Source organism: Haliotis rubra, unplaced genomic scaffold (genome assembly GCF_003918875.1).
Source record: "Haliotis rubra isolate DU_JTF1 unplaced genomic scaffold, ASM391887v1 Scf42, whole genome shotgun sequence".
In the NCBI taxonomy this organism is placed as follows: Eukaryota; Metazoa; Mollusca; class Gastropoda; order Lepetellida; family Haliotidae; genus Haliotis; species Haliotis rubra.
This window is the reverse complement of record NW_025767102.1, coordinates 2,022,475-2,034,676: the sequence shown is the minus strand read 5'-3', so window position 1 is coordinate 2,034,676 and position 12,202 is coordinate 2,022,475. Positions and strand designations below refer to the sequence as shown.

The window sequence follows — 12,202 nt, the reverse complement described above, 5'->3', positions numbered from 1 at the left end:
ACAGGGACCAACAAGTACCATATTTTAACGTGTTAGGGTATGACGCGACCGGGGACCGACCCCTCAACCTTCAGCTCTCCGGGCGGACGCTCTAACCACTACACCACGGAGGCGGTGGCATATGTAAGGCTGATGGAGATGTTCCCATAACGTCGATATTATCCATAAATTAATAATATTTATTTAATAATAATCAAGTAATATTTTTTAGGAATATGGAAATGTCGCTTCTCTTTATACAAACACTTCTGTTACATGATGACGTCCACTGAAGGTATATTTCAATAAGCTTGGCTATCATAATAAATAGATTCTTATTAAAGTCACGGAGCTTTTACTTATCTAAACACAATCAGATCAACAACAAAAAAAAGCTGGTAGTGTGCGTTTACGTAAAGACGTCGAAAAACAGCGTGGAAAGACATCCGCTATATTTGTCATCGTGGGCGTGGTCGTCACGCTAGAGCATTCAGTGACTTGAGGCTGACGCAGCCAGTGACAAAATGTCTCCTCACATCACTTGTATCCTATTGTTATCCTACAATAATACTTTGACGTCATTCAGGTAGGGATTTAGCATGTGTTCTTTCACTAATGTATCACGAAAATTATATTTATCGACTAGTGTGGATAGCATGTGTTCCTGGGTGTAAACGGTTTTGGGTCAGTGGTTGTGTTAATGTCAGTTTGGGTTGGGCTATAGATAGGCGCAGGTTGTAATTATAGACATTCAAGTTTACATGCCTATATTCTGACGTTAGTTAAACGGATCACGATAAATATTTTTGGCCTGATGTTGTTTGGCTTTGCAATACAGCATAAATCCATGAATTATGTGGGTGGTGATTTAGTATTAATGCGGGCCGACAATTCGTTATAGGAAGAGATGGTGAGGAATGGAGCAGGAGTGGACTGGGGCTTTGTCTGGAGACTAGATATTGTTTTAGCTAGAGTCGAAAATATTCTTTTTATTTAAATAGTTTGCCTGAGATAAAACAGCAGCAAAATGTATTTCTAAGGCAGATAATGCCTATTATTTTCATTTTCTAAGAAGGGGCGGTGGGGTAGTCTAGTTAAAGCGTTCGCTTTTCACGCTGAAGACCCGGGTTCGATTCCCCACATGGTGACAATGTGTGAAACCCATTTCTGGTGTTCCCCGCCGTGATATTGCTGGAATATTACTAAAAGCGGCGTAAAACCATACTCACTCACTCACTCGACATCCTTCTTTAAAGTTCATTATCACTGATAATAGTAATCTGTTACCATACCACCCTTTCGTTTTAGTTATCTCTTACGACCAACATGTGGTGCTTGTGGTATGTTCTAACATGTTGGGGAGGTGGGGTAGCCTAGTAGTTAAATCGTTCGCTCGTCACTCCGAAGACCCGGGTTGGATTCCCCACTTGGGTACAATCTGTGAAACCCATTTCTGGTGTCCCCCGCCGTGGTATTGCTGGAATATCGCTAAAAGCGGCGTAAAACTAATCTCACTCACTCTAAAATGAAAACCTCGACACTGTAAGCCAGAAGATATAACTAACGGATTTTCCCGAAACACCTGAAGCAAACTACATCGTTGACTTCATCTCGAGACTACAGTTGTCACATTCCGGCTTAGGGGAATGGTCTTCAGCAGCCCATGTTTGTCTAAACAGACGACTTATGGGCTCAGGAGATCAGGCCCGCTGATTCATGTCCTAATTGCGTCGATGTTGTTGTTTTTCCTATTTGTTTTGTTTGTTGCTTAATACCCCGATCAGCAATATTCCAGCTATATGGCAGCGGTCTGTAAATGATCGAGTCTGGACCAGACAATCCAGTGATCAACAGCATGAGCATCGATCTAGGGTACGATGACACGTGTCAGCCACGCCAGCTAGCCTGTTAGTAGCCTCTTAAAACAAGCAATGCCAGATCTAACCAGGTTGCGTAGATGTATGTTCATGATGTCAATCACAGGTTAAACAACAAACAACTAAAGATGACGTCCCCAAAGAAACAACAGCTGCGACTACCAGCTCGTCACACCTACCTCGTCTTTGGTCCTTCAGCCTGGTCTGCTGTGATCTAAGTCGGGCTATTTCTCTCTTGTTGAGGCAGCCACTATATTTCCGTTCTGTAACAGAAAATGTTCAACAGATATAATTTCAGTGGATTGATAGAAGAGATATGTTGGGTGTTACCGAGGAAGCAGTAATTATTTAACAAAATGTAATTTTCTTATTTCCTTTGACAAACCGCTGACAGTGACTGCTCCATTCGTAACTACTCGCCTCTTTCCGTGACCTACAAGAAGACTCGTACCTGTATAGTACGCCATTACCAGAATAGTGGCAAACCAATCAAATCGCGCGTAGTAAAACGCATTTCAAAGCATGACAATGTCAGCACCGTCGAACTTTAAAACTTCGCTAAACAATGCAAAGCACGATTTAAACATAAACTTTGAGCTACAGGATTAGCAGCTTTCAGCACTGAAACATATTTACGAAGGGAATGACTGTATATCTGTTTTGCACACGGGATATGGGATATTCTAGGAGTAGCAATGGCTGGAAATTCAGAATTATCTTTCCTTGGAAATAGTACTAGACTATATTCATCTCAGTGCCCGTTTGCGCACGACAGGGCCAAGTCGTGGACATGGCCACGAGAGGGGTACGAGTCGCCATCCGGCTTGCCGGAATGACACGAGTAGTTACGAATGCCTAGAAAGAGAAACTTCCTCTTCCGGCGTAACAGTCGTCTGCTTCACAATGCAAACACAGAAAAAGCCAACAGACAACGGACATAGATGGTGCGTATATTGGCGGTAAAAGTCTTGTCAAACCTGGGATACCTCTTTGAAAAATAATATCATTTTATTTCTTACAGCAAGATAATCGGTTGTTTTGTTTATGAGATTGGACACATTAATAATGCACAAACGCAATCAATTAATATATTTGACTTATAAAAATGTCAGAAATGATGCGAGCTTCTATTCAATATTCGAGTGAGTGAGTGTAATTTTATGGCGCTTTTAGCAATATTCCCGCAATATCACGACGGGGGACACCGGAAATGGGCTTCACACATTGTACATTTGAACATAATGACAGTATATCGTGGGAAGAAAGCCCTGCATATACATGCTTATATACTCTGTACCGTATGTATTTTATGTGACAATTTGAGGTGAGACTTTAATAAATAATCTGTCTGTCTGTCCCAATGTTTACACTCCTGTAATTACAGAGCTCAGAAAAGGTTAATGTCCAGTCGCTCAATGCATGTAAAGAATGTAGAACATGCATCGTCACCATTGGAACAATGCACTCATTGTTTCATTAAGGAATGAATCATATTCTCCAAAACTAATCAGTTAATAAAGCAGAGAACTCCAAACATTTTGCTTGGTCTAAATATCCCGCTAATAAAGTATATATAGAAAAGCAGAGTTTTAAGTATTATCAATACTGTCAGTGTTGACATTAGTAATTCCATTACTGCGCTCTATTATTTGTCTTCCATGGTGCAAATTCTCCCTTCATCAAAATACACGCACGCATGTTGTATTTAAAGTAATGTATTGCCAAATGACAGTTCTATTTTATTGATTTATTATTGAAGTGGCCATTCATAAAGCATGCCCACATGGATACAATATGTCAAGCCCATTTCTGGTGTTCCCCGCCGAGATATTGCTGAAATATTGCTAAAAGCGGCGTAAAACCCAACTCACTCGTAAAGCATGCTCATGGCGTTATATCATTACCCTGGTCAATGGACACCCAATTTTTATTCTCAGCTTCTTGGGGAGTATACTACCCAAAAACCTCTTGAGGAGCAAGAACGTTAACATGGATGTATATGCAAACCAGGCCATTAAGAGTATTTCGTGAAGGGAGGATAACAATACATGGATAAACATCATCTTGATCGCTTGCTTGATAACGGTGTCAGAATCTACAGCGAAACGTCTTACTGTAATAAAATAGTTCATCCATATTTTGTTATCCTGCCACAGTGCTCCAATTCTAAATGCCTCTCAAGCAAAAATATTTCGTTGTTATGTTGCCAAGACAATTTCCCCTATCATTACCCTACGGGCTACATGGGATCTACCTGTTATGAAACAATATCGAGTCTTTAGATCAATATTGAATTTATCAGCAGTATAAGAAAGGTTCTCTTATATCATTGTGTCCAGTTGATTCGCCTGTATTTGAACAACCAGGCCACTTTATCGGCTTATAATTGAAACTGTGTGATGGGTGTGTCCAGTATACGATTATCTGAAGTACATATGCCGGCACGGTGTTGTTGCGTTAACATATGAATATGTATAGCTAAACGAGGCCGATGTATTTTATATTGACCCGACGATATTATATACATAATTTGAAATTTAATTTGCATTTCTGAAGGATCGGCTTAGTTACAAATGTGGTAGTTATATTCAATAAATTGATATTTCAACCGCACATCGGGGACCCAAAACCCCAGAACTATTTCGTTATATCTATCTGTTCGTTCTAAGCGTGTTCATATTAGTTGAGTGAATATGGTATTCGCCGCAGTATTACCATGGCGGGGATACCAGGAATGGGCTTCAAACATTGCACACATGTGAGGAATCGAACCCGGGTCTTCGGCGTGACTAGCGAACGCTTTAACCACTAGGCTACCCCACGCCCTGTTCGTTTATTAACGTGGTCAACTGTAATTCATCTGAAATGCTGCTCCACTGTAACTCAGTAATTCATATAAACATCTGTCTCTCTGTCTGTGTGTTCGTATTTGTGTCCTTTAAGTCCTTTGGGCGGTGGGGTAGCCCAGTGGTTAAAGGCCTGGGTTCGATTCCTCACATGAGACCCATTTCTGGAATATTGCTGAAAGCGGCTTTGAGCATTGCCTTTGTGTGGTGGAAGTCAGCGCTATATAAATACTCTTATTATTATTATTATTATTAAACCCAACTCACTCATTAACTCACTCACTTTAGGTCCATTAAATTTACCATTTAAGACCGCCACGATATTGCTGGAATGTTGCGGCGTAAAACCATACTCACTCACTACCATTTAAGATGTAGTATAATGTTTCTGTCTCAGCGCCGCTGAAGGCTATTGGTAACTCGAATTCACTTCTTATTATGCCGAGGGCTTCGAGATAACAAGGTGTCACTTTTGTCTAATAGTACATCTCTATTAATCTATCTATCTACATGTATCTACTATTTATACCTATCAAATACACTTACATGTTGGTGATATCCCGTTACTCCCAACTGATTTACGTTTATCGTCTATCAGATTTGAGGAACCGTGCGCCTTTCACTCTTGCGCAAGAGATTGTCACTTAACACTAACAAAACACACGTATACACATGCGGTATCTGCGAGAGTGCACGGTTTCCAATGTCAGCTATGATGTCATGCATTCGATCAATCATACACTATATGCATAATGAGAGACGCCGTGAATACGACTGCCTTCAGTACATGCTCCGCTCAATAGGAAGTTATGCCTGTTCTGTTCCATAGGAAGTTACACCGACGAGGGCTTAAGGTGTGGCAGGTGTCCTGTATATAAAATATGTTTATTTTAGATTTCTTAAGATTTATTTTGGTGAATTCATCTACTCTGCGCACTTTTAACTTTTGAAATGTTGACTTGGTACTTTGTGAGATGTTTGGTTAATCACTCCCATGTGTACTTAAAGGGGTTTTAGGATGGGCGCGGGCATTTGAACATAAATTGTTGGGATAAATTGTACTGGAAATTCAAGAGGTTTCAACCTTACAGAAAAAGATTCTATTTACTAGTATTTAGCATTTCGGTACACATTGTATTGTATTTCAAATTAAAATTTACTTGTTGGCTGGCTTTTGATCCGTTACCATGACATCAATATATATTGATCAATGAAATATGAATTATAAGTCATACAATGCACTTTATAAATCTATTTAAGTAATTTTTCGTCAATATAGTGTTGTTCCGCCGTTTCGGATCTATCTACAGAATACTCTTCACGTTTTTGTTTGGAATTTTATACAAAAACCTTCAAACGAAAAGATAATTTTCAATTTCAATTTTTCAAACCCAAATTATATTTTTTTTCCGAATACGGATGTTCTTAAAACTAGGTCTTTTATTTGCCGAGACAACAAACCAACTGCTGGTCTAACCCACGTCCAATAGGCTCTGAACCCTCGGCTGCTCGGGGCCTGCACTCTGAATTGAATCACATGGGAACCGCACACAGTTCTTGTGTCACACCTAACGCAGCTCAATAGATTAGCGTTTGTAAAGAGAGCAAAGTAAGTATCCCTCTTGATAGCCAGTTCAAGGCACTGTTCGTTATCAACACTGGATCAAAATGATTAGTTGTTATGCTTTCAGTGCAAGATAGAGCATCATCATCCCAGATGAATGCAGGCGCTGGGATGTCACGTTCAGTCAACATGACATCGCCTGAAGGCTATGTACCCTGACAACCTTTCGAACTTACTTCCAAATTCAAAGACTTAATTCATATACGATTGACGTAAATGAGCACAGGTGCATCTTATCCCATGATAAAGAGAGAGTGAGTGAAAAGAGAGAGAGAGAGAGTGAGATGAGAGAGAGAGAGAGTGAGAGAGAGATTTACGCCGCACTCAGCAATATTCCAGCTATATGGCGGCGGTCTACATAATAATCGACCAGTCTCGGACCAGACAATCCTGTGATCAACATGCGATGAGCATCGATCATGCAATTGGGATACGATGACATGTGATTGGGATACGATGACATGTGTCAACCAAGTCAGCGAGCCTGACCACCGGATCCCGTTAGTCGCCTCTTACGACAAGCATGGGCTACTGAAGATCAACTCTAACCCGGATCTTCAGGGGTCTCCCCGTTCAACAAACCAAGGGTAGCGCTACGTCTGTTCTAGTTATGGTCGTCTTAACGCTAGGATTGCTTAGTGGAACGCAGACCTGGCCATGGTCAGTCAGCGAGGTTCCTGTTCTCCTTTACGACTCTAAGAGACAGATTTGGGATTTTGTGAAAACAAATTAAACCTTCAACACCATTCCCTTGACAAACCCTTGATGTCTACACACAAACGTCTTGGGAAGTAATCCTAGAAATGTTTCATTATTATTTCTCATCGAACCACGTCGTTGCTTGACTCATCGAACTTGTGGGAGTCTGTCTGTAACCTTGGTGGTATACTTACGGCTGGCTGACTCAACTATAAGATATGGCTTGTTGTTATGCTCCATTATACTCCTGGAGACTTGATTTAGCCTACCTGTCTGAGGGCCTTTCAAATAATTTCCATAAACCTCCATAAATTCTATTTATTCATAAGAAAACTCTATCTACTGCTGTGAACTTATGACACCAATTTGAAAGGTTCGCTGGCTATCCGTTATAGTTCGGTTCAGTATGCAATATCACTATAGAGATTTCATGTGAAGGTGTTTTAATTTACTCTTTTTCTAAAAACATGCGTTTTAATGCTTACATGTTGCTATAAAAGTAATCTGACTATCAAGGACAGAAAGTCCCTGAAAAAGCCTTGGATGACAAACGAATCAAGTCACAGAGTGTGTGCAGTGAATGAGTGAGTTTTTTAGTTTCACACGGCTTGTGGCAATATTCCAGCAATATCACGGCGGGGGACACCAGAAATAGGCTTCACATATTGTACCCATGTGGGGAATCGAGCCCGGGTCTTCAGCGTGACGATCGGACGCTTTAATTTTAACCACTAGGCTACCCCACCGCCCCTGTGTGCAGTGAAGCTATAACAGCGTAGGTCGAGGAACAGAAGGTGCTGTTGACATGCACCACCCATTCATTGACAATGTTGTTTCCTTGTTCGTTCTGTCAAGTGTCCCCCCATTCTGGTTATTTATCATGACGTATTCAACACGCAAACACCTGTCACAGGACCATAATTTTTCAAAGCCTGCATTACGCTTGCTGCAGCCCCAATTAACGTTGTAAATTCAAACTACATAATGACTGTTTGGCTTGAAATGCTTGCCATTCTGGGGTGTGTTTCTGATTTGTCTCGCTACTTGACTGGGTAACTATAGGTGCACTAGGTAGAGTAGAAAAACGCACAGATTAACGTATCATTTAACATTGAACCGTTTGCACTGATAGGTTTGGTGTGTCTCGACTGCATGACGCAGGTAGTAACAATGAGAGGGCGTGGGCGGCCTCGTCGTCAAGGAGTCGCCATTCACGGAGTTGCGTCGCCTGGGCAAGACTATGACTTAATGCCCCGTTTGCTGTACTGTACTATCAGTTCTAGGTCTGTCAGCATAACTGCTTTCGCCATAACGGTAAACTCTTGAGACTAAGGCCCCGTTCAGTAAAGCGGTCGTAGAGCTGAAACAGTCGTAAGTCTACGTAAAAGAGTTACCGTAACGATGACCATAGCGATACGATCGATTTGTAGGACAGGGCTTAATTAGCATCGGGCTTTCCTGTCACCATAACCTAACACGCAGTGACAGACCTGTAAGTGAGTGAGTGAGTTTAGGTTTACGCCACTCTCAGCAATATTCCAGTTATATGTAAATAATCGAGTCTGGACCAGACAATCCAGTGATAAACACCATGAACATCGATCAACGCAATTGGGATACCATGACATGCGTCAACCAAATCAGCGAGCCTGACCACCCGATCCCGTTTGTCGCCTCTTACGGCAAACATGGGTTACTTAAGTCCAATTCTTACCCGGATCTTCACGGGTCGACATAGCTGTAACGAGTGTAATAAACCAGCCCCATTACGATCCCGTGAAGATCCGGGTTAGAAGTGATGTTCAGTAACCCATGCTTGCCGTAAGAGGCGACTAGGGGATCGGGTGGTCAGGCTCCTGTATCTCAATTGCGTACATCGATGTTCATGATATCAGTCACTGGATTGTCTTGTTTAGATTCGATTATTTTCAGACAGTCGTGATATATTGCTGGCAAATTGCTGAAAAACACTCTCTCTTAAGAATCAATCGATGCCGTTTTTGTTTCATTTAAACTGTTCGTTGCGAAAATCATCCGCTGGCAAATTGCTGAAAAACACTCTCTCTTAAGAATCAATCGATGCCGTTTTTGTTTCATTTAAACTGTTCGTTGCGAAAATCATCCGCTCTAGGTATCTCTTTTAGGCAGACATTTCATAATAACTACAACTGCTCTGTGTCCTTGAGAATAATACTGAAAGCATGTTCGAGTGAGTGAGTGAGTTTAGTTTAATGCCGTACTCAGCAATATACAAGCTATATGGCGGCGGTCTGTAAATAATCGAATCTGGACCAGAGACTCCATCCAGTGATCAACAGCATGAGCATCGATTTACGTAATTGGGATACGATGACATGTGTCAACCAAGTCAGCGAGCCTGACCACCCGATCCCGTCAGTCGCCTCTTGGGACAAGCATGGGTTACTGAAGATCATTTCTAACCCGGCTCTTCACGGGTCGCATGTTCTGGTCTTGCAATACGTATGTCTATGCTTACCAGACGATGCCATCACTCTAAACACAACAATTTAAGTGGGGTGTTCATTGAAATGTTAACAACGCTACTTCTATCTATTCTTCTTTTACATAAAATATTCATAGATATAAGTTTACAAGTGAGTATATTGAATTCGTTTCCCGACGTTGAAATCCTGTGCTCTATCCTCCACCGGTAATGTTCTCAATGTCTTACTGAGGCGCGATCACCCATCCACTCAAATAGCTGTGAGCGTTAGCCGTTTCTACACTAAATGTAAGCCAGTCAATTTGAATAAGTCGTTTGTGGCAATATTTGGTTGACTTGAGCCCTTAAACGAATTCAGTTCCAGTCGACTTGTTCCGTTACCAACGTCGCACCTTGGGCAGCAGTGGGATATTGACATTGTCGATTTCACTGTCAATCGCATACCAACCCACCCCTCTGTATATGGTTCATACAGTATAACTGTCGATTTTGATAAAAGCATTTGAACTGGTTAATGGAAATGTGATAAGCAATTTCACATCAAGGAACATTCAATCCCGATTGTAACGCGGTAGTCATTTTAAAGTCACGTGTACACGTCATGTGCTCGTATCTACTACCCGTATCTAGCGCCATGTACCCGTATCTACACACCATGTATCTACCGTATCTACACGCCATGTACCCGTATCTACACGTCATGTACCCGTATCTACACGTCATGTACCCGTATCTACACGTCATGTACCCGTATCTACACGTCATGAACCCGTATCTACACGTCATGTACCCGTATCTACATGTCATGTACCCGTATCTACACGTTATTACCACTCTCTAGGCGCCATGTGCCTGTATCTACACAACATGCACCCGTATCTACACAACATGCACGCCATGTATATACACGCCATGTACCCGTATCGAAGCGCCATGTACCCGTATCTACACACATTGTATCTACGTCATGTACCCGTATCTACCGCCATGTACCCGTACCTGTACCCGTATATACATGCAATGTACCCGTATCTACACGTCATACCCGTAACTACACGTCATGTACCCGTATCTACACGCCATGTACCCGTATCTACATGTACCCACCCGTATCTACATCGCCATGTACCCGTATCTACACGTCATGTACCTCTACACGCCATGTCGTATCTACACGCCATGTACCCGTATCTACACGCCATGTACCCGTAACTACACGTCATAACCCGTATCTACATCGCGCCATGCACCCGTATCTACACGTCATGCACCCGTATCTACACGCCGTATACCCGTATCTACATCGTCATGTACCCGTATCTACATGCCATGTACCGTATCTACACGCCATGTACCCGTATCTACATCATGTACCCGTATCTACACGTCATTGTACCCGTATCTACACGTCATGTACCCGTATCTACATGCCATGTACCAGTATCTACACGCCATGTACCCGTATCTACACGCCACGTACCCATATCTACACGTTATTACCACTCACTACAGGGCCGTGTGCCTGTATCTACAGACCATGCACCGTATCTACACGTTATTACCACTCTCTACACGCCATGTACCCGTATCTACACGCCATGTACCCGTATCTACACGTTATTACCATGTACATCCATAAATTATGTATCTACACGCAATGTACCCGTATCTACACGTTATTACCACTCTCTACACGCCATGTACCCGTATCTACACGCCATGTACCCGTATCTACACGTTATTACCATTTTCTAGGCGCCATGTGCCTGTATCCACACACCATACACCCGTATCTACACGCCATGTGCCCGTACCTACACGTCATGCACCCGTATCTACACGCCATTACCTCTAGTATCTACACGTCATGTACCCGTATCTACACACCATGTACCCGTACAAACACGCCTTGTACCCGTATCTACAAGCTATTACAACTCTACCCGCCATGTACCGGTATCTACACGTCATGTACTCGTATCTACACCCCATGTACCCGTATCTACACGTTATTACCACTCTCTACACGCCATGCACCCGTATCTACACGCCATGCACCCGTATCTACACGCCATTACCCGTATCTACACGCCATGTACCCGTATCTACACATCATATATCCGTATCCACACGCCATTACCTCTTTCTAGTATCTACACGCCATGTGTCCGTATCTACATGTCTTGTACCCGTATTTACACGTCATGTACCCGTATCTACACGTCATGTGCCCTTATCTACACGTTATTACCCACTCTCTACGCGCCATGTGCCTGCATCTACACGTCATTATCTCTATCTACACTCCATGTACCCGTATCTACACATCCTATATCCGTATCCACACGCCATTACCTCTATCTAGTATCAACACGCCATGTGTCCGTATCTACACGTCATGTACCCGTATCTACACGTCATGTACCCGTAACTACACCTCATGTACCCGAATCTACACGCCATGTACCCGTATCTACACGCCATGTGTCCGTATCTACACGCCATGTACCCGTATCTACACGCCATGTGTCCGTATCTACACGCCATTACCTCTAGTATCTACACGCCGTGTACCCGTATCTATTCGACAGGCACTTGTACCTACGCGCCATGAACCGATATCTACACGCCACATACCCGTATCTACTGACTATTCTGACCCCGTCTCAGTACCAGCAGCAGCACGATCTGACCACGCCCTGGAGATTCAGTC

The 12,202-nt window shown here is 42.6% G+C and overlaps 1 protein-coding gene across 2 annotated transcripts in view; it reads right to left on the bottom strand.

Moving 5' to 3' along the window:
* Positions 1-12,202, bottom strand: part of LOC124288529 — a 58,732-nt gene that overhangs the window by 8,595 nt on the left and 37,935 nt on the right. For both annotated transcript variants that reach the window (XM_046725049.1, XM_046725050.1), the window contains exon 2: positions 2,036-2,119. In XM_046725049.1, the coding sequence (XP_046581005.1) occupies positions 2,036-2,119 (84 nt within the window). The remainder of the gene's footprint in view (positions 1-2,035; positions 2,120-12,202) is intronic.